This window comes from Panthera tigris, chromosome C1, assembly GCF_018350195.1.
Source record: "Panthera tigris isolate Pti1 chromosome C1, P.tigris_Pti1_mat1.1, whole genome shotgun sequence".
NCBI lineage: Eukaryota > Metazoa > Chordata > Mammalia > Carnivora > Felidae > Panthera > Panthera tigris.
The window spans coordinates 17,474,811-17,497,347 of NC_056667.1; the positions used below are offsets into that span (position 1 = coordinate 17,474,811).

General features: G+C 48.3%; 2 protein-coding genes and 1 long non-coding RNA gene across 4 annotated transcripts; 2 read left to right on the forward strand and 1 right to left on the reverse strand.

Moving 5' to 3' along the window:
* The first annotated feature begins 895 nt into the window (after positions 1–895).
* LOC102966460 (elongation factor 1-alpha, somatic form-like) lies at positions 896–15,090 on the forward strand. The gene is made up of 9 exons (XM_007083696.3): positions 896–1,004; positions 1,778–1,857; positions 3,555–3,706; positions 6,711–6,890; positions 6,986–7,282; positions 10,709–10,859; positions 10,946–11,202; positions 12,719–12,953; positions 14,500–15,090. The coding sequence occupies exons 3-9, from the start codon at positions 3,563–3,565 to the stop codon at positions 14,619–14,621; spliced, it is 1,386 nt and encodes a 461-aa protein (XP_007083758.1). The 5' UTR covers positions 896–1,004; positions 1,778–1,857; positions 3,555–3,562; the 3' UTR covers positions 14,622–15,090.
* LOC102966743 lies at positions 5,502–17,091 on the reverse strand. Of its 2 annotated transcripts, none has more exons than XR_006221098.1 (5): positions 17,002–17,091; positions 14,424–14,553; positions 12,765–12,847; positions 12,472–12,528; positions 5,502–5,715 (listed from the first exon to the last, which is right to left on the reverse strand). It is a non-coding gene; the product is annotated as an uncharacterized LOC102966743 (long non-coding RNA). The 2 variants fall into 2 exon arrangements; XR_006221099.1 differs by lacking the exon at positions 5,502–5,715 and adding an exon at positions 10,111–10,362.
* Positions 17,092–17,231: 140 nt separating this feature from the next.
* On the forward strand, positions 17,232–21,845 carry RPL11 (ribosomal protein L11). The gene is made up of 6 exons (XM_042996192.1): positions 17,232–17,355; positions 18,131–18,281; positions 19,700–19,806; positions 20,039–20,170; positions 21,226–21,336; positions 21,767–21,845. Exons 1-6 carry the CDS (start codon positions 17,350–17,352, stop codon positions 21,794–21,796), a joined length of 537 nt encoding a protein of 178 aa, XP_042852126.1. The 5' UTR covers positions 17,232–17,349; the 3' UTR covers positions 21,797–21,845.
* The last annotated feature ends 692 nt before the right edge of the window (positions 21,846–22,537 follow it).

Genomic DNA, 22,537 nt, shown 5'->3' on the forward strand with positions numbered 1-22,537 from the left:
CTTCTCTCTCTTTCTCTCTCTCTCTCTCTCTCTCCCCCCCCCCGCCCCTATCCCCCACTAGTGTTTTCTCTCTCTCTCTCTCTCAAAAAAAAAAAAAAAAAGACATTCATATATTACTTAGTCTAACCTCTTCCCACATTTTATAGGGAAGGAATGGGGTCCAGAGGTATGTGTTTTTCTGAGAGGCACTCCAGCCAATCAGTGACTGCCCTGGAACCAGAGCTCCTGGCTTCATGGTTCAATCTCAAGGTTTCAGAAGGCCAGACTTGATTTCTCTGAGAGCAGTGCTCTCCGATAGAACTTTTTGTGATGATGGAAATGTTTCACATCCATGCTGTTCAATATGGAGGCTCTTAAGCACTTCACATATGGCCATTATAGTTGAGAAACTGAATTTTAAATTTTACTTAATTTTAATTAATCTAAATTTAAGTCACCACATATGGATAGTGACTACCATATTGAACAGGACAGTCCTACAGCTTGAAGCCTTCTGATCACTCAGGAAAGGAGTAGACAACAAATCCCCAGTAGATGAAGAATCAGAAGATAAAAATAGATAATCCATGCAAGCAAATATATAGAGAAAACCATTACTTTGTAAAAGTATTTGGTAATTATGGAAATGTAAAACAAAATTGCTTTAAGCTCTCTCCTTTTTGCCTATAAAATTGGTGAAAATAATTAACAAATGTAAATTATACCATTTAATCTCCCAATAACCTTGTGAAATAATAATTTCAAGTGTTCTCAGAATGCCTGTCTCCACCCTTTGTGACTTCATCCCCTGATCCGTTATTAATATTACTCCCTACCTCAGAGGGTGTTTTCTAGGGGCAAGTGGAAAAATGCATGTAAAGGGCTCAGCACAGACCTGGATGTGATAGGTGCTCAATATATGTGAGCTGGGATTATTATCTGCATTTCACACGAGGCTCAGAGAGGCAACCAACTTGGTCCACATTGCCCACCGAGTAAGGGCTGGAGCCAGGATTCCCACTCAGGTCTCTCTGGCTCCAAAGCCTTCTTCTGAGTTGTCTCTTTATATGGCTCAGGGTCCCTTAGAACCCTCCCTTCTCCCCCGACTCATCCCTTCCTTATACCTTTACCACTAGAACCCTGGTGACTCTGTGGGGTGTCTAGACCGGATGGTCCCTCAGACCTGGCTCCTGAGCGCCCCTCCACACATTGAGAGCTGCCCGGGCTATGCACTGGTGGGGGTGCTGAGGGACCTGCTGGTCTCCTGGCAAGTCCTGCTGCCGCCCATGGGGAGGAAGCTCCCCTCCATCCTGCAAGAAGAGAGGGAGAGTAAGGTCGCCCCGGTGAAAATGAAGAGGAGGTGGAGGAGGGGTGAGCAAACCACCAAGTGGCAGAGCTGAGACTTGCCTGGTCTTTGGATTCCAAAGCCAGTTTCCTTCCCAATGCTCCACAGATCCTCAGAAGCAGGAACTGAGAGTCCCGGAAGGGGTGATGCACAGAACCATCCCACGGGCTTCACTTTGCCTTTTACGAACTCATGGGACTTACGGCTAAGAAACTGCTAACACACCAAGATGCCACATAACTAGTGAAAAGCCAGGCTTAGATGGAGGCGAAATTAGCTACACGATCCAACCACTCGCAAATCATTTCTCTACCACCACCTGTATCCAAAGATGAGGGGCCAGTAAGAATACCCTCCAGCTGTCCCCAGGCTCCCAGCTGCCCTGGTTGTAAGACCAGGTTAATCTGTGGCGTGTGGTTAGAGCGTCCCCATGTGTTTTTACTTTGTCATAAGTTTTTTTAAAGGACCAGTCATCAGCATCATCAGGATTTATGAGTGTGGGAGCTGATCTTGAAAGACCACAACACTCAGAGGTAAGTGGACACCCAGGCTCAGAGGGACTAAGGGACCACTGGGGGAGAGGGGCAGAGCCAAGACTCTAATCCTATTAGGTTGGCCTTCTCGGGAGCCTGTTCTTTCTGCCACCTTTCCCTGCATCTAACTGGTCTCCAGGCACAGAGCCTACCCCTCAGGAACTGATGTACGGTACGGGTGGCTCCAGAAGTTCTGGAGGATGCCAGCACTGTCCCGGCCTCAGACTACAGTCTGGTAGCTTGATCTTCAATGCTGGGGCCAGCCCTTCTGTGTGGGAGACTGGCCCCTCTCGCTCATCTTCTTCCCATGTCCTACCCTAAATATTCATTCAACGACCCAGTGCTGGGACCACAGAAATGAGCAGGGAGTGATTCAGGCACGAGTTCACTGAGCGGCAGTGCTGGACTCTGGCTGAGATTCTGGGGTCAATTTGAGTTCTGCTACTTTCTCCCAAGGGATCCGGCTCCTGAGCCTCATTTTCCTCATGTCCCAGGTAGAAATAGCAGTAGCATAAGAGTGATGGTGCGTACAGGACTCAGGGCCTAAAGGTAGTGGCCATTCTGCGTTCGTTCACCACACTCAGGGTTTGCCACAAGTCAGGCTGTGTGCAGGCTGCCGGAGGCAGGGATAAATCCATGTGGTTTGTCCTAAGAGGGGCACCTGGCTGGCTCAGTTCGTCGGACATGTGACTCTTTTTAAAAGTGTTTTTAAGTTTACTTATTTGAGAGAGAGAGAGAGAGAGAGAATGTGAGAGTGGGGGGAACGGCAGAGAGAGACAGAGAGAGAGGGAGATGGGGAATCCCAAGCAGGCTCCACACCATCAGCGCAGAGCCTGACACGGGGCTCAAACTCACGAACCTCGAGATCATGACCTGAGCCAAAGTCGGATGCTTAACCCACTGAGCCACCCAGGTGCCCTGAACATATGACTCTTAATCTCAGGGTCATGAGTTCAAGCCCCACATTGGGTGCGGAGCCTACTTAAAATTAAAAAAAAAAAAATTTTTTTTTTTAATCCATGTGGTTCTTGAGGCCCAAGAAGATCCAGGAGGCAGATAGGTAAAACATTAGAGCTCCAGCCACTTGATCCTTCTCTTCCCCACCCTTTCCTATGCACGCTCCCCGCCCCCCAAACACACAGGCCTGATTACCCACGGACCACCTCCCACCCCAGGCCTGCCTTTGACCCTTGGCCCACTTTTAGGGTCCTAGAGGTGGTGGGAAGGGGGTATCAATCAGCATCTCAAAGCCCAGAGGAGCTTCCTTTGGGTGCGCAGCAGGCTCATCCTCCTCCCAACCTGGAGAGGGAGAGCCCACCCCCTGTGAGATGGGTGTGTGTTTTTCCCACACATCCCAGCCAGCCAATAGGGACACGGGATTTCAGGGGCGGGCCTGAGAAGTCCTCCCTAAAAGGAGGTGGGGACCAGTGCCCGTTGGTCTGTTCTAGGTGTGAGGAGGTACCAGGGGCTCCTCCGGGCTCTGGAGGTAGGCATGTCCTCCTTGGGGCTGGGGGAGAGACCAGAGCATCCTCAGGTGTGAGGTGTGGGGAAAGCCCCTTCTCTGCCCCCTCGGCGAACTGATTTCCTCTTCTACCTCACCCTTGGCCGGCTGAGCTGACCCGGTCCCAAGGAAGATGAGTTTGGGGCAGGAGGCAGTCAGTTCATGCACTGAGCACACCTCTCCTCTCTCTGAGCAGCTCCCAGCATGGGCAAAGAGAAGACCCACATCAACATTGTGGTCATCGGCCACGTGGATTCGGGCAAGTCCACCACAACGGGGCATCTCATCTACAAATGTGGGGGCATCGACAAGAGGACCATCGACAGGTTTGAGAAGGAGGCCGCGGAGGTGAGGCTGCTCTATCTGAGCCTCCCTGCCCTCCTTTCCAGCCTTGGTTTCCCTGGGAGGGATGCCTCTTGTGGGCTGGTAGGCGCTTTCCTGCTCAATCATGCCAGGCAGGTGGTGTGGCTGCCATTTTCCAGGTGACACAAATGAGGCTCCAAAGGGGGACAGCGCTTGCCTGAGGATGGCACCAAGGTTTAAATGTCAGTGTGACACAGACGCCATGCTGTCTCTCCGAAGGTAAAGCTGCCATTTAAGAGGGGAAAGGATTTATTTGCCATGCTTCTGCCATGGACCTTAGGGCCCTGGATACAATGCTGAACTTGGCAAGCACTGCCCCCTAGAAACTCCTGGTCACACACCCTCCCGTTACACGATAAGCTCAGCAACAGCGTGGGTGCTGTAGGAAGCCCAGTCAGGAACAATGAATGCGTCCTGAGAGGCCCTGAAGGCTTCCCCGAGGAAGAAACCTCCTCTGAGCCTTGAGGAAATGGGGCAGGTGTCCGTGAGCCACCAGGAGATTGGAACAGCAGGTGTAGTAGGCCTTGAGTGCCCTGTTAAAGAGCCTGGCCACTTTCCCTGCAGCCACTAAAGGGTTTCCAGCATGCGAGTGACAAGAATCAGACAGTATCTTTTCAGAAAAAGCACACTGGCTGCAACACGGGGACAACAGGCCCAAGGGCCCAACGGTGGGGGCTGGGAAGCCAGTTGGGAGGTTGTTGCTCCTGACCCACAGGAGCAAAGATGGTGGCCTGGGCTCAGGCGGCAGCAGTGGCCATGGCATGGAGAGTAATGGATGGAGTCCAGGGACTTGGAGTTGGGGAGTCCACAGAACTTAGGAGTTAGCTGTAGGGAAGGGGGTAAGGGAGGAAGAAGAGCTGAGGGTGAGCCCCAAGTTTCTCATTTTGGAAACTGGAAGATCGGTGAATATCAGGAGCAGAGCTGGTCTGGAGTCTGCTCTAGATGTGTGAAATTTGAGGTGTCCACAGGGCTTTCTGTGCTGATGTCCAGGAGGGCATCTGAGTATTGGAGTCCAGAGCTCAAGACAGAAACCAAGATTGGAGACCAAACCACGGGAGTGAGCTGGGTACACGCCGTGGGAAAGGATGTGGGACAGAGTCCCGGGATGGGTGGAGAAAGAGCCCATGCAGGGGAATGAGAAGGGAGACCCAGGGAGGTGGGTGGAAAACCTTAGAGTTGAAAAAGCATCAAACAAGATGGGAATAATCTGTAGAACCAGCTGCTGTAAAGGTATAAACAGATGGAAAAGAGAAAGCAATAGGTCATAAATCAGTGCCATCAGCTATTTTCCTAATCTTGGCTTCCTTGGGTACAGTTGGAATTGTGGGAGCGCTTATGTGCCAGGGGCTGCTAAGGAAAGTTTTAGAACTTTGAGAAAGAGACTGGTCCACAGTCAATATGACAGAAGCATAACCAAAGTTATAGAAAAAACCAAATGGTCTGATGCAGTGTTTCTCAAACTTTCTGGTCTCAAGAACTCTTTACATTCTTAAAGCCACCCAAAGGAGTTTATGTGAATTATATATTTATGATATTCAAATTTGAAAGTGAGGTTTTAAAAATGCTTAATTCATTGGGGTGCCCGGGGTGGCTCAGTCGGTTGAGTGTCTGACTCTTAATTTCCACTCAGGTCACGATCCCAGGGTTGTGGGATCGAGTCCTGTGTAGGGCTCCAAGCTGAGTGTGGAGCCTGCTTGGGATTCTCTCTCCCTCTGCTCCTCTCCCCCATTTGCGTGCATGTGCGCGCTCTCTCTCAAAAAATGCTTAATTCACTTAAAAATAATAGTAATAAACTCTTTATATGTTAACATATTTTTCATACAGAGAAAGTGTGATACTTAACTATTTTCCAAGACAAAAAATGTTGGGAGGGTGGCACTGTTTTACATTTTTGCTGATAGCTTTAACGCCTGGCTTAATAGAAGACAGCTGGATTCTCACCTTCTGCAATCAGTCTGTTGTGATTTCACATGTCATGTAACCCCTAGGAAAGACTACACAATGGTGAGAGAGTGAGGGCGGGGAGGCAAATAATGTCTTCATATTATAAATAACAGTTTTGACCTTGCAAACTCTAAAAGGTATCAGGGTCTCCGGACCGCTCTTTGATAGCTGCTTATCTGATAAATATTCTAAACTACGATGGATTTTATAGACGTTCCTACAGCGACAAAAGTTAGGACACCTGGGTTCTAATTCTATCTTTTAATAACCTAATTAGTTTGCTTGGGGGGTGCCACCTGGTCTCTGGTCTTTCTTGTTCTCCACTCTGCCCTCTAATTAGAGCTAAAATGAACAGATGCCCAGGTCCCGTGAGCCGGCAAGTGGCAGAGTGTTCCCTGAACAAGCATGCTAACTTGAATATGCTACCACCTTTAGGTAGTGTCATTTTTACCAGTGCTGAGAGAAGCTCAACTTTTCCAGGGTGTCACGAGTAATTATCAGCCATAGATACTGGTTTAACATTTAACATAAGGTAGTGGTTGAGAGTTTGAACTGGAGTCTGATGCTTTGGGTTCAAATCCTGACTCTGCTGTTTATTAATTATATGATCTTGAGCCAGTCAGTTAATTTCTCTGTTACTTTATCTGCAAGATGAAGATAATAAAACTTCACCGGGTTGTTGGGAGATTAAATGAGATAACCCATGTTAAATGCTTAAAACAGCACTGAGCCCATGGTCAGAATTACTTATGTGTTTGCTACTACTGGTTGAGGGCTTGCTGACCATGTGCCAGTGGTCCACATGCCTGCCTAGGTGCTCTGTCATTTGGCCCTGCGTCACTCTGACTTTAAAACATGCTCTGAAAGAAAAAATTATATAAGTAATAAATTCTATTGTTTGAAAGATTCAAAGGCATCTCCATACACTGACTGCCCTGTTACCATCCCTCTCACTCTCAACTCATTTGGGAACTTCTTTCTTGGTTCATGGGCAGCTTTGGATACCAAGGTGACCCTGGGGTCTTCCCTCCTAATCCTGGACCAGGTGGGCAAAGGTTCCTTCAAGTACGCCTGGGTACTGGACAAGCTGAAGGCAGAGCGGGAACGTGGCATCACCATTGACATCTCCCTGTGGAAGTTTGAGACCAAAAAATACTACATCACCATCATCGATGCCCCAGGTCACCGTGACTTCATCAAGAACATGATCACGGGCACCTCACAGGTACTAGAGTTGTCTTGGCTCTGCTTTGGGGGTGGGCAGTGGGTGTCCCAGGCCAAATTTGAGCTGGGCCTTCTTGCCCCTGTCACTTGGGCCAGGCAGACTGCGCTGTGCTGATTGTGGCAAGTGGTGTAGGTGAGTTTGAGTCTGGCATCTCTAAGAATGGGCAGACCCGTGAGCATGTACTGCTGGCCTATACGCTGGGTGTGAAGCAGCTCATCGTGGCAGTCAATAAGATGGACATCACGGAGCCTCCTTACAGTAGTGCACGCTTTGAGGAGATCAGCAAGGAGGTGAAGGCCTATATCAAGAAGATCGGTTACAACTCTGAGGCTGTTGCCTTTGTGCCCATCTCCGGCTGGCATGGAGACAACATGATAGAACCCAGCAACAAGGTGAGAGCTGACTGGGACAGGGCCAATTCAATGCAACATTCCCACTCAAACCTTTGAGCTTCTCCTGGAATTACCAGCATTTTTAGCACGCTTATGGGCCAATCACTGTGCAGGGTCTCCTTCCCCAAGGGTTACATAATTTGATCCCCATTTTACAGATAAACAGAGATTACTCAAGACTATGCAACTAGTAAGCACAGAGTTGCATTGTACAATGTAGTAGTTACATGTGGCTATTAAATTATTAAAGTTAAGCCAAATGAAATCATTTCAGTTCCTTAGTTGTATTGGCTACATTTCAAGTGCCCAACAAACATATGGGGCTACCATATTGGACAGGGAAGTTACAGAATATTTCCACCTTTGCAGAAAGTTCTGCTAAGCAGTGCCAGCAGAGTCTAGAATTCTAGTCCATGCCTATAGCATCTAAGCTACCTCTCAAGGCAGATTAGGAAGTGTGGGGGCAATATAAATGTGTCTAAGATATGGTCACTGTGTTCATGGATCCTGGAACCTAACAGAGTTTAAAATTCTTAAATGAGTGTCTCCCTACAAAGGAAGTCTAGCTCTGGCATCAGACCTGGGTTCAAGCCCCAGCTTTCTCCCTCACCCAGAGTAAAGGGGTAAGAGAGGAATTAATACTCTCTGCCTAAGGACCCCTTTGATGGGACTGTGAGAATTAAGTGAGAGACTCCACATGGGTTCATGCATACAGTTGGTGCTCAAATGCTAACTCAAATGCTAACTGCTATCTATCACTAACTACTGCCTAAAGCCTACCTTTTCTATAACTGACTTGAGGATTCTTAGCCGTTTCTTCCACATGTACATATCAGAACCTTTTTCTGATTATAAAAGTAATGTCTAACATTTTTACAATGAGCCTTTCATGTAGATATGAAGCATAAACTGCAATCCCATAGCTTATAGATAACCTGGTTTTCATGCAATTCTTTTTAGATATTCACAGCTGGACTTAAACTGTGTGTGATTTTTTAGAAACTCTTTGTTTAGAATCTTCTTTGCCATTTAAACCTGTTTAATACTTAATGGGTGTTTTATATTGCAGATCACAGAGGTACAGTGTAGCCATATCCTTATTAAATGAAAATGGTATTTGAGAAATTACCATGTGCCAGACACCAGACTAAACACTTTACATGGACACAACCCCATGAAGAACGCATTTTATTCCCATGTAAAATAAGAAAACTGGGACACAGTGTAGTTAAATAATAGCCCAAGGTCACCAGCTTCCAAGAATATGGTTTCTTGTTTTGTTAAAAACCACCATAATCATCTTGGTAAATAAATCTTTGCATGTGTCCTCGATAATTTAATTAGAATAAATTGCTACTGAAACAAAGGGTGGGCATTATTTTAGAGTCTTCTGACACATATTGCCCAACTGTCCTTAGGAAAGATTAGAACTACCATTGGCAGTGTGTTCACTTGGATGGTACTTCAACATTTGCATGCTGGGCACTGTCCTTGGTGCTGAGGGTGTGGTGGGGAATGAGACCCAGCCCCGCTCGTGGCACTGCGGTCTTGGGTCTCGGGTGGGAGAGACAGGGGGGTGGTAATATAGTGGATGATGACAAATGCTAAGAAAAACTTAAGGATGAGGGGGGCATGGTAATGAGAGAGTTCTTCTATATTGGGTGGTGAAGTCGGGCTCTTCTAAAATGACCATAGAACAGAAACCTAAAGCTTTGATGCCCATTCCCCAAGTATTAGCACATAGTTCAGCTAGTGAAATAAGGGGATTTTATCTTCTTGTCCCTTCGGGCATTTATTGGGCATCTAGTATGTTCTAGATGCTAAAAGAACAAAACATGCAGTCAGTGGACTAGACAGTAGATTTAGGATTTAGCCTCCACTCTCAAGAAATACCTGTGACATTGGAGACCTCGGTTTCCCCATTTTTAAGATGGGGGTGATGCTGACCTCCTAGGCTTATTATGCAGGCCTCTGAGTTGCCATAGAGCCAAGTTAGTGTCCAAGTTCATCAAACTAATAGAAGAGATTATCCTCACAATGAGGTTCTGTTTGAGTGGGGCGTTGGCCTCCTTATCAACTTCTTGTTTGGGCATTGGGCAACCTACTTTTGATCCTCAATTATTCCTCTGTAAAAACAGGAAATGTTCTTTTTTTTTTTTTACGTTTGAATTATTTATATAAAAATGCTTATTACAGTTCTTCAAAGCCTCCTGCTTCCCTTCCACCCCACGCCCCCTGCTTACTAGAGTTGAGTATTAACAGAAATTATAGCTTTATTCCTTGAGTCACCCATTTTTTAGTCCATTAGGCAAGACGTGTTCTGTGTGGCTTCTGTGCTGCATAGCTCTGCTTCTCCCTCACAGAAGAGGGCTTACTTGACTGGAGCCTTCTTCCCTACCCACCAAAGCCATCCCTGATCCCCCTTACCGACCCTTTCACCCATGGCAGTCCCTGCTCCTCTCTCTTCTGAGAGTCTCACTAAGGACTGAGAGATTGTTGTGTGTGATTCCAAGGCCAGGGCACCTCTCCCATGTCCTGCCTTTAATCAATAGGTAAGGGCTGCTATTGCTTTGACACTGATGGTAGACTAAGATTTCAAAGCCTAGGGATTTTCTCAAGGGTCTATGACTGGAAAGGAGAAATGTGACTGGGATTCCACCAGTTTGCCTTAGGCCTGAGCTAAGACCACATGCTGATCAGCTCTGCCGCTTGATGGCTGGCTGCTCACTTGGCCTTTCACATCAACCTCCTTGGCTCTTTCTGTACCTCCTCTGTCCTGGATTTCCAGTTAACTGATACATCTCTGAAGGCAAAGATGACGTTTCTGATGAGCTTTGGCGAGGGTTTTTAGAGAAGTAAATAAAGTGTCTGCTTAAAAGGCATGCATACGATGTACTGTCATACTTAGTTATCCTTTTAGAAGGCCTCACACTCAATAACGCTCTCCTGGCCTAAGATGCTGGGGAACATCTAGTGTTCAGAAGGTGTAAGTGTTAGAGTATTTGAGTCGTATCTTCATTCTCGCTCCTGATGCTTACTTAATTCTGCTGTATGTTTTTTCTGCTCCTTTGTTTCCCCATCTGCGGAATGACAAGATGGAATGAGACCCAAGAGCTAATCAGACTCTAGGAATCTCTGCTTCCTAAAAATATTGGCTCAAGTTGGGCAACAACTACAAGATTTAGAGGAATGGCCACCACTTAGTGGGTGTTTAGTGCATGTCAAACATTGTGCTTGGTGGATTGCATGTGGCCTTTTGTGTTTTACTTGAGCCTGCAAGGTAGGTGGGGATATGTTTCATAGATGAGGAAGCTGAGGCTCAAAATGCATTAAAAAATTGCTTGAAGTCTCATGTTAAAACCAGTTTGGCACCTGGGACAGGCTCCCTCAAGCCTAAGTGAGATGCACATTTGGTGGCTTTTCCAGATGTCCTGGTTCAGAGGCTGGAAGATCACCAGGAAGGAAGGAAACATGGTGGGCATGACCCTGCTAGAAGCGCTAGACTCCATCATGCCCCCTGCCCGCCCTGTGAACAAGCCCCTGCGGCTGCCTCTGCAGGACGTATATAAGATTGGGGGTGAGTGCATGCTGTGTTGGGGGTGCTTGGGGTTGGTGGCTCGTGGAGGTCCGGCTGCTGACAGCTGTGGTTGCTCTGTCCCCCAGGCATCGGCACTGTGCCCGTGGGCCGGGTAGAAACAGGCTTCCTCAGGCCCGGCATGGTGGTGACCTTTGCCCCCTGCAATATCACCACAGAGGTCAAGTCTGTAGAGATGCACCACGAGGCCCTGGCTGAGGCCCTGCCCGGCGACAATGTGGGCTTCAATGTGAAGAACGTGTCGGTGAAGGACATCAGGCGGGGCTATGTGGCAGGAGACAGCAAGAATGACCCGCCCTCAGAGGTGGGGAGCTTCGTCTCCCAGGTGAGGAGGACCATTTAAGGGGTGTCCTCCTGAGACAGCCACACTGTCCTAGGAGAAGAATGGCCCACTGGGTCATTCAGGAAGTGGGCTCTGAGCATATGCTCCATGCTAGGCTCTTGGCCTGCAGTGTAGGTACAGTCCAACTGTCCAGGTTAGGATCCTGATTGCAGCTTATTTGCTACTTTGCCCTTTAACTAAACAATGTACTCTGCTGATCTTAGCTTCCACAGTATGGTCTTGATGTCTTAAAGCAGTTTTCAAATCAGGTGGATTAGAATCACCTGGGGAGTGTTACAAAAATGCTGACTCCTGGGGCGCTTGGGTGGCTGGGACTTAGCGCCTGGTGCTTAGGACTTGAGCTCAAGTCATGATCTCCATCGGCTCGCTATCAGTGCCCGCTTCAGATCCTCTGTCCTCTCTCTCTGCTCTTCTCCTGCTTGCGTTTGCACGCGCGCTTGGCGCACACTCTCTCTCAAAAATAAACATTAAAAATGCAGATTCCAGGGGTGCCTGGGTGGCTCAGTCAGTTGAGGGTCCAACTTTGTTTCAGGTCATGATCTCATGGTTCATGAGTTTGAGCCCCGCCTCCGGCTCTGTGCTGACAGCTCAGAGCCTGGAGCCTGCCTCAGATTCTGTGTCTCCCTCTCTCTGCCCCTCCCCAACTCACTCTCGGTCTGTCTCTCAAAAATAAACATTAAAATTTTTTTTTTATTATTTATTTTTGAGAGACAGAGCACAAGTGAGGGAGGGGCAAACAGAATCTGAAGCAGGCTACAGGCCCCAAGCTACTAGCACCGAGCCCGACGCAGGGCTCAAACTCACGAACCCACGAACCGTGAGATCATGACCTGAGCCAAAGTCAGAAGCTTAACTAACTGAACCATCAGGCACCTCCCCCCACCCTCATAATTTTTTAATGCAGATTCCTAACACTCTTCTCAGTGGTTCTGGGAAGTGATGCAGTAGACATGGGTGGAACCTGGGAATCTGTACGTTAGAGCTCTCAGGTGTTTCCTTGGCCCACTTAGAATGTGAAGGCTGTTCTAGATGCAAAGTCTGGCACATTCTTACTTGTGCATGTGGAGGCTGGTGCTACCTTGTAGTGAGCTTGGGAACATTAAATGAGGCGGTGATATGTAAAACAGCTGACCTGGGGCCAACAGGTCACCTAACAAGTTAGCTAGCTGCTATTATAATCCATCTTCTGAATGGTGGGGGAAAAGTAGTACGTAAATAATGTACAAGTGTGTTGGTTTTAGTGTCACTCACCCCCAGCTCTGCCACTTGCCTGCTGTTCCATCATGGGTAAGTTACTCAGGCTCTCTGCTGTGAAAATTAAATCGGAATGCATGAGATCTACTTAGCACAGAACTTGGTACACTCAATAAACGTTCAAATGCTCACTATGACTTAAAATGTGTCCAAGGGGCCTGACCCCTTGGCTGGTCAGGGCTGCCTCCTTTGGAGGATGCTTGGCTAATCCCCTCCCCGGCTCCCATCCCACCCTGGGTTCCAGGTGATCATTCTCAACCACCCTGGCAGTATTGCAGCTGGCTACTCACCAGTTCTGGACTGCCACACGGCCCACATCGCCTGTAAGTTTGCAGAGCTCAGGGAGAAGATTGACCGGCGCTCAGGCAAGAAGCTGGAAGATAATCCCAAAGCCCTAAAGTCTGGGGACTCGGCCATTGTTCAGATGATCCCACGAAAGCCCATGTGTGTGGAAAGCTTCTCAGAGTACCCACCCCTTGGTAAGTCCTGACAGCACCTGGCTAGTGGGACTGCCCCATCCTCCTCCTGGCTCCAGGGAGCCAGTTAGCCAATGTGTCACATCCAAGCCAGGTTGCAGAACCTGGTTAGAAGGACCCGAGTTCCAGGTTAGGGGGTGCTCAACAACAAAAAAAAGGAAAATGGTTTTTGTCTAGTGTCATACAGCAAGGCAGGGGCCACTTTAGAGCCTTAGTTACTCAAAGTAGGGTCCGTGGACTAGCAGCATGGGCATCCCCTGGGAGGTGGTTAGACATGCAGAGCCTCAGGCCCCACCCAGACCTGCTGAACTCAAGTCTGCGGTTTAACAATATCCCCAGGTAATCGGGATGCATATCGATTTAAGACACTCTGATCCAGAGGAGGTGAATAAAGCAGAGATTATTAGGGATCTTCTTTTTCCATCTTCTTCTCTAGTGCAGTGGTTTTCAAACCTGGCGGATAATCAGAACCACTGATGGACCCTATTAAACTCAGCGGCTCAGACCCTGATAGATTCACCTGGTCAGGGCTGCAGCCTAGGAGTCTGTTTCTTAGATTCCCCAAGTATATTATACATGGCTAGGTTTGAACAATTAACCTAGAATGTTCTGAACTCTAATGTATAGGGGGTAGGCACTTTTGTACAGTGCCTATTCTGCGCTAGATGACAGAGATTTTTTAAAAAAATTTTTAACGTTTATTTTTGAGAGAGGGAGAGTGTAAGCAGGGGGTGGGGCAGAGAGAGAGAGGGAGACACAGAATCAGAAGCAGGCTCCAGGCTCTGAGCTGTCAGCACAGAGTCCGATGCGGGGCTCGAACTCACGAGCTGTGAGATCATGATCTGAGCCGAAGTCAGACGCTCAACTGTTCAACCGACTGAGCCACCCAGGCACCCCACAGATGATAGAGATTTATAAACAAACAAGTCCCAGCCTTCAGGGTCTCCCAGGGTGTGAATTTCAAAAGGCTAATTTTAGAGGTGGGCCACAGAGGCTGCCACATGAATCTTACAAAGCTGGTTTAGTACTTCCTATCCCTGCCAAAAATACTATGAGGTTGAAGCCAGATGCCATGAGCCTTTCCCTCTACCACTTGAAGTCAGAGAGCATTCAAGAACTCCCCTCCCCTAGGAGAAGCATCTGCCAGATTCACAGCTGAATGTAAATGAGATCCGTCCTGTGGGTTGTTGTGGTGGGCACAGAGAAAGAGCTAGTTGGTTGGCAGCTGGAGCATTGGTAGGGTAGGTTGGTGAGTTGCACCAAAAGCAAAGTTTTTCCCTGTGACCTTTACTTATGGAAATGGGATGACAGTCCAGGGGCTAAGAATGTAAGTGTTGGTTTGAGACTTTCTGGGTTTTCAACCATCACAGAGTGACCTTCTTTCCCCAGCTTTCCCAACTATAAAGTAGATAGGAGATCTATGAGACACGAAAATTAAATGCACTCATATGTATAATTTAGGGTATTACTTACTTGGCCTCCCGTACAAGTGTCCTAGCTCGTGCCTTGGTAGCATTCCCCATTTGTTTCTTCATGTCCTGTGTCCTAGGTCGCTTCGCTGTCCGTGACATGAGGCAGACGGTGGCGGTTGGGGTCATCAAGGCTGTGGAGAAAAAAGCAGCAACTGGTGGCAAAGTCACCAAATCTGCCATGAAAGCAGCCAGGAAGTGAGTGGTGACAGCTACTTCAGGCCTTTCCAGGCCAGGAGCAGCCCGGGAGGAGCCACAGCTGGAAAAGAATGGGCTCAAGGAGAAGCCTTGGACTTAACTCTTCTCTTGCCTTAACTGTCTTAAACCTGCCCCCTGCTAATGCAGTTTTCTTTTCCTGAGGAGCTTGAGGCATGGGAATAAAGCACACCAAGACTTTTTGCCCCTGCCTCTATTGGCCTTGATGTTGCAAGCAAGGAGGAAGCAGGTGGGGTGCTCAGTCTAATTCTACCCCTTGCTTTCCTTCTGGTGCCTGACTGGTGCAAGAACCAGAGAGCTGGGGTCACAGGGAGGAAAAGGTGTAAAGAGAAAAGTCCAGGGCAGCTTTTGGCCCCGGCCAAATTCATCAGTTCCTAGAACAGGACTCTAGTGTTAAACAGCCTGACTTTAGTGTCTATAAAAGTTACTAAACTTCTGTGTGCCTTGCTCATCTGTAAAATGGGAAAACAATGTCTGCCTCCACAGGGATGTTGAAGTTTGAGCAAGCTGGTACTTGCTGGGCATGGTAATTAGCTACTCTCATTAACATGGTACGGGCACTGGAGGCAAGTGAGCACTATCCTGGGATAGCACTATCCAGAACTGGAGAAGTTCTGTTGGAAAAAAGTTGGCAGGGGGAGAGTGAGCCCTGAGATTTGTAGGGCAAGCTCTGTTTTAGATCTGCAGGGTACATGTCTCCCTCAGGTTATTTTAACTTCAGCTTGACAATTTTAGAGTTACGAAGCTGCAAGAAACCCCAGGTTTCTTTCACCCAGAATCCCCAAATCCTATTTACCACATTTTTTCCCTGAATTATTCGAGAGTGATCTGCAGACATGATGGCCATTTACAGCAAATGCTGCAGGCGTATTTCTTAAATCCAAAAGAATATTCTGATATAACCAAGGTAAAGTGATCAGAATGAGGGTGTTTTATTTTTTTTATTTTTAATGTTTTATTTTTTGAGACAGAGAGAGACACAGCATGAATGGGGGAGGGGCAGAGAGAGAGGGAGACACAGAATCGGAAGCAGGCTCCAGGCTCTGAGCCATCAGCCCAGAGCCTGATGTGGGGCTCGAACTCACAAACCGTGAGATCGTGACCCGAGCTGAAGTCGGACGCTCAACCGACTGAGCCACCCAGGCGCCCCGAGGGTGTTTTAAACTAACATGGGTCCACTTCTGAAATCTGCAGGTCTAATTCAGATTTCACCAGTTACTCCAAAAACATGCTTCACGGCAAAAGAAAATCCAGGATCATGTGTTGCATTAAGCATCTTGTCTCTTTACTCCAAGTTTTGGAGCAGCCCCTCCCTTGGTTTGGTTTCTGCGAGAGGTTTGACTGAGGCCTCAGCTCTGAGCTAGCTAGTGGGTGCTTGGAGGAAGCTCAAGGGTGCAGGGGTGACTGATGGGGGGGGGAGGGGGATGAGGGGTCTTTTTTACTCTCCTCCCTCAACCCAGCTTCCCAGAAGTCCCCTTTGTCCCTACTGGATGAAACAAGGAGAGCCTGGGGGATTTTACCTCCCCTGTAGCGGTGGGAGAAGGGAATTATGGCAGCAGAAATAGGCTTGTCTCTTTTGCCACCAAAGCCTTCTGTCCATTTATTCCTGTTAAAGAAACTGACCGATTCGAGATTCTACCTCCGTTGTGGATCCTGGCAGCCCCTTGAGTCCCGATGTTGAGGGTTTAGTGTAAACCAGGAAGCTCTATTACTGTTTGCGATTGGAGCCTTCGTCAGAGACCGATCTTGCAAGCCCTTTTTGTGACTGCAGGTTGACTCTTGACTATACACCGTGTCTAACACATTTTGGGGTGGGGGGGCGGGGTGTGTAAGTTTGCTTGGCTACAGTGGGTTTATATTAAGAGCAACCTCCTATTGCAAGCTTACTGCGTGCCCTACGCAATTACCTTTGATTTTCACAACAACCGCATATGATCTAGGTACCCATTTTATCTTTTAATTTTTTTTAACGTTTGTTTTTGAAGGAGAAAGAGAGAGAGAGGAAGGGGGGTTGGAGTAGAGCAAGGGAGACACAGAACCGGAAGCAGGCTCCAGGCTCTGAGCTGTCAGCCCAGAGCCCGACGCGGGGCTCGAACCCACGAACCTCGAGATCATGACCTGAGCTGAAGTCGGACGCTCAACCGACTGAGCCACCCAGGCGCCCCTAGGTACCCATTTTAAAGCCGAGGGAAACTGAGGCTGAAAGAGGTCTAATTGGTAACCTGCCCTCGGTCGCAGAGCGATGAGCTAGCCGAGATAGGAGCACAGCTGCCTGTCTCCACAGCTCAGGACTCTTAAGCCACCACTGTTCTAATTGTATACATGCCATTTGTTTACATTTTTACCGAACAAAATAAATTTTTTACGTCACAGTTGGCATAATTGCTTTCATGTAGTTCTGGAAGTCTCAGCACGCAAGAACCACCAGGTCCGGAGACTGGGGGGAGGGAAGAGCGTCAACGGAGACCGGAAGCTCAATGAAAAGTCCGTTCGGGAGTTTTAAAGACCGCTTTTGGAAAACCCAGGTCCCGGGGGTCTGCCGGCGTCGCCCGCGGCTGCCGGCAGCGCCCACCAGGCCTCGCCGGACGCTGCGTCGCGTCGCTCGGGCCCCTCCCGCTCCTCCTCAGCTCTCCCTTTAGCCTGGGAAAAGAGCCCGCCTCCTGACCCATAAGGCCCTGGGCCGGAAGCTCCACTTTCTCTTCCTGTCCTCCACCATGGCGGTGAGTAGCTGAGCCCTCGGTTTGCTTCCCTTCATCCGCCTCCATCCACGGCCGGCCGAGCCCGCGGGAGCTGCCTCGTCCGCGGCCGGAGGAGAAGGGAGCCCGCAGTGCTGGCCGTGCCGAAACTGGCAGAGCCATGCGGGCGCAGGGCGCGGAGCTGAACCCTGTCGCCTCCCCTCCGCTCTCTCAGGAGCGGGCTCGGAGCAGGCGCCGGGAGGGCTCAGAAGCATAGCCCGTAGGCTGCAGGGAGGGCGAGCGGAGCGAACGGAGGGGCTGGCACGCGGTGTCAGGACCTGTTGCCCGTTCTGAGGACTTGAGACCTCCCCGGCGCTGGGGAACCTCAGCCTGTTTGTCCGCTTGGGGAAGGCGCTCGCCTTCTGCCGCAGCCGCTGGGCTGCTTCGGAAGGGAACGGGGACGTCGCACAACCACGTGTTTCCCGTTTCCCCAGCTTTTCGATTCAATTTTCTCCCGCATTAGCTTTATAATGGGGACGCGCTCCGACACCTTATGCGTTGAGTCCCTTGGGCTTCATCCACTGCCTGTAATTTTAACTCCCGATACCCGTCCTCTTAAGTTTCCATTCACCCGTTCCGTGCGTCGAGGAAGAGACCAGATCCCGCGCTGCCTGCCTTGGTGCCTCCCAGACTTTTTTGAACCCTTAGGGCCTTCGTTAGGAATGGGGATGAGCAGAGATCGGAAATGCTGCGTATCCAAATGCTGGACTCGCAGCTGTGGCGGGGTTGTGCGTTGACTGCTGCGCTTCCCGTGTTGCAGCAGGATCAAGGTGAAAAGGAGAACCCCATGCGGGAACTTCGCATCCGCAAGCTCTGCCTCAACATCTGTGTGGGTGAGAGTGGAGACAGACTGACCAGGGCAGCCAAGGTGCTGGAGCAGCTCACAGGCCAGACCCCTGTGTTCTCCAAAGGTGAGCAGTGGCAGTCAGGGGAGAGGGCCGGTGGCCGAGTAATGCCTGGGTGTTTCCTAATTTACCTGGTTTCCAGCCTGTTGAGGGCCCGTTTTGCAAGTGACAGTTGGTATCCCTCAAAAGCATTGGCTTCCTACAGTACCCCAGACATATCCTCGTTTCAAAATTGGTTTGGGTGTTGGGATACCAGGTTTTTAAGTTAGGAGGGATGAAGCTAGGACTGGTCCAGGGAGAGATTTTACAGACAGAGTGGAAATGTTGGGAATACGGTAAATGGTATTTGGCTTGATTCACATTTAGAATTTAGGGGCTGCATTAAGAACAGAGTTGTGTGGGGCACCTGGGTGGCTCAGTGAGTTAAGGGGTAGACTCTTGATTTCTGCCCAGGTCATGATCTCGTGAAATCGAGCCCTGCGTCGCGCTCCATGTGCTGCTTGGGATTCTCTCCCTCTCTCTGCCCCTCCCCTGCTATGCGCGTGCTCACTTGCACTGTCTCTCAAAATAATAAGCTTTGTTTGTTTTTAATGTTTATTTTTGAGAGAGAGAGAGTGCAAGCGGGATTGGGGCAGAGAGAGAGGGAGACACAGAATCCGAAGCAGGCTCCAGGCTCTGAGCTGTCGGCACAGCCCGACACTGGTCTAGAACCAACAGACCGTGAGATGACCTGAGCTGAAGTCAGACGCTTAACCGACTGAGCCACCCAGGCGCCCCTCAAAATAAATAAACTTTTAAAAAAATAATGTAAAACACAGGGTTGTGTACGTAGACTAATGGGGTTCAGCTCATAGCTCCATCACTTGCTGGTCTGACTTTGGCCTTTTTGGGTCTCAGTTTCCTCATTGGCCTGAAGGGGATGTTAATACGCTTGTGATGGATAGAGTGAATGAATTGTGTGAAATGCCTGCTGCCTGCCAAGCCCAGTGTAGATACTACCACTGTTGATTTTTTTGTTTTTGAAGTTTCATTGCCTTAGGATACTGGAATATGGCAAGTTCATGGGTTCAGAGCCTGCCCCTTATTTGGGGCACATTAACCTCCCAGAACTTCATCTATGATAGGAGGATATTACAATAAGACTTTAGAGAATGTTAGCTACTATCAATAATGTTTTGTTTAGAACACAATGGTCATACTCCTTTCTAGTGGCCTATTCTGGCCGTGTACTTGGCCCCTCCTGAGACTTCGACATTATGACTTGGAAGCTCTTAGTTGCTGAAGTTACGACTGAGTGACTTGGAATTGGAAGATCTATTTTCTGTGTTAAGGATGAAACAGATGTGGGTGACACCGGTTAGAATGCCACCACTTAGGATGTGGATGGATGCTTCATGTCTCTTAGACCTGGAGATGATGTTCTGGGGAAGAGGTGAGTGGGGTGGACGTGTGATACCTGACTCCCTGTTTCTCCCTACCTGCAGCTAGATACACCGTTAGATCCTTTGGTATCAGGAGAAATGAAAAGATTGCTGTCCACTGCACGGTCCGTGGGGCCAAGGCAGAAGAAATCCTGGAGAAAGGTCTAAAGGTGAGGCTGATGTCTGTGAATGATTTCTCTGGGTTTTCCTGTGCCCTTTACATGTTGGGAAAGTTCTACGAAATCTACAGTTGTGACGTGATTTGTGTTGTGGGAAAATAAGATTTTATCCATGGTCAAGTTAATCGAATCGTATCTCTGGGGTGCTGAGTGTTGTGGACTAAGCTAGTAATTTTGGGAGAATTTGAGTTGACACGGGGTGTAATTGCATTTTTCTCCTTAGGTGCGAGAGTATGAGTTAAGAAAAAATAACTTCTCCGATACTGGAAACTTTGGTTTTGGGATCCAGGAGCACATCGATCTGGGGATCAAATATGACCCAAGCATTGGTATCTATGGCCTGGACTTCTATGTGGTATGGATATTTAATCTTTTCCACTCCTGGTCTGTGAGGAGAGTAGACTCTGCCTACTCCTTTATTTCGTATGTGCTATCTTGATGTTACGATGTTGGATTGAAGCTTTGAGTGTTGTCTGCTTTGTGTTGTCCCCCTCGGGGAGATGTGCCTCATCTGTGGCAGGTGTAGGAATACAACACTGAACTAGATAGACAGGATGCTGCTATTGTGAAGATTATAGTCTAGGATCTAACAAGCACCATTACGACTTAAGAGGCTGGTGAAGGAACTGTTCCACCCACTGAATTGAAAATTTGAGTGAGTTCTGGTGCTGTATTTGGCGTGTGGGTTGGCTGTACTAACTAAGGCCGCTCTTTCCCAGCTCCTTCCCTTAGGGAAGGTAGGGTGGCTTCCATCCAGAGGATGTAGATACATGTTTGGTGGTGTGGCTGTTTGCTCAGTCAGGATAGGGATTTCAATGTACAAATGACCATTTGTGTGTTTGTCCAACCATGAAACTAAATAGCAAAAACCAGAAGTCCTGACTAGTGTGGAACCTGAGTAATGGCAGCACCCGCATTAGATTTGAATATCCAAATGCTAAGGAGAATCAGGTGATCACAGGAAGTTTGGGAGAAGCAAGACTTTAAGAAGCACTTTTGAACTGAAGCAGAAAAAACGAATAACTATTTCTTTGTGCTTCTCAGAATCTGAAATTTTCTATAATGTATATATTATAGTAAGATTTTTTTTTTTTTTAATTTAATGTTCTTTTAAAAATGTGCTTTGGAGACTAGGGAGCGATGGTGGAGAATCCTTAGCTACCATTGGAAGTCAGGCAGGGAGGGTGGGAGGTGCTTGCAAGTTCCAGCCTCCAAAGCAGATTTAAAGTGTGGTATGTTGTCCTGGATGCTGCTAACAGTTTTATCAGACCCTGAGATCGTGGGTCTCTTGCTCCAGAATTCGCTGGGGCCACCAAATGACTCTTGATGATCAGTCTCAAATGTGTGAGTCTTGTCCGTGTACTCTTGACTCTGAGCTGGCTAGGTGACTGTTGGTTATTCCTGGGACAGGTGCTGGGTAGGCCAGGTTTCAGCATCGCAGACAAGAAGCGCAGGACAGGCTGCATTGGGGCCAAACACAGAATCAGCAAAGAGGAGGCCATGCGCTGGTTCCAACAGAAGGTAAAGCTGATTTATCTCAGGTGAAGTGGTGGAATGTGGTGTTGGAGTTGGGATTTGGGGGTGCAAAATCTAGCACCATTTGGTGGGTAGTTTCTTTAAAGGTAGTATATTTGGGCAACTTGGCAAACGTGGGCTTCCAGGGTTGGTGGTTTGAACACCCAGAATCAGGCTTTCTCCCCACCCCCGTAAATGCAGGTCGTTGGAAGGGGAGGAATATGGCTTTAATAGGAGCCCCCTTTTCTCAGGGTCAAGCACGGTTTGAGCACAATGTAGTAGTTGTTAAAACTGGCCAGCTTCCTGTTCAGTCTAGAAGGGATGTGGGATTCAGAGCTGAATTCATGTGTCAGATTTGGAGTCTCAAACGTTAGCCATTGCTGCAATCTTTGCTGTTGCCTCCTGTTGTGAAAAAATAAAATCTCTTCTCTTTCAGTATGATGGGATCATCCTTCCTGGCAAATAAATTCCCGTTTCTATCCAAAAGGCCAATAAAAACTTTTCAGTGAAATGTATATATTACTGTTGTGTGTTCTGTGAAAGGAGCCTGGCCATATTCAAGTCCCTGGACCTCAAGCCACTTAAAGCTTCAATGGGAATAGCTGGTAACAACCCTGTCGTCCTCTGGATGCCAGTGTTTCCTGGCAGATCGAAGCCTGAGTTCCGCAGCATTGCCTGTGCTCACCATACCCTTGTTATTAGGCTGTGGTGGTGGTACGGTAGTCACGTGGAAACTGATGTTAGAGGGGAGGGTATGATTGGGGCTGGGGTTTGAACATAGAGCCTTGGTTAAAGGTGGGATGCAGGGCTCCCATGTTTCAGGAAGCTCCCTCTATTCAGTAATTCTGCTCTTCACTAGAGATTATACCAGCACTTGCATCTGTTGAAGGAAATCACAGGTTTTGGCGTGTGATGCTTGGGATTAAATTTTGGTTTAACTGTTCAGATTCAGTTTTCCTTTAAAATGAGGATGTATAGGGTTGCTAAGGCAATAAAAGCAGAGAAGAGAATGGTCTTTGAGCCAAATTGGATGTGATTCCCTGTCCTCCTTTTTATCCACTATGTTACCTTAAACTAGTTAATCTCTGCCTCAGTTTCTCAATTGTATCATGGTGGCAAGTGATAGCCCTCAGAGGTTAAAGATTAAAGTTTAATACGTCTAGAATACTTAGACTTGTACCAGGCACACAGTGCTCAAAAAGGGTTA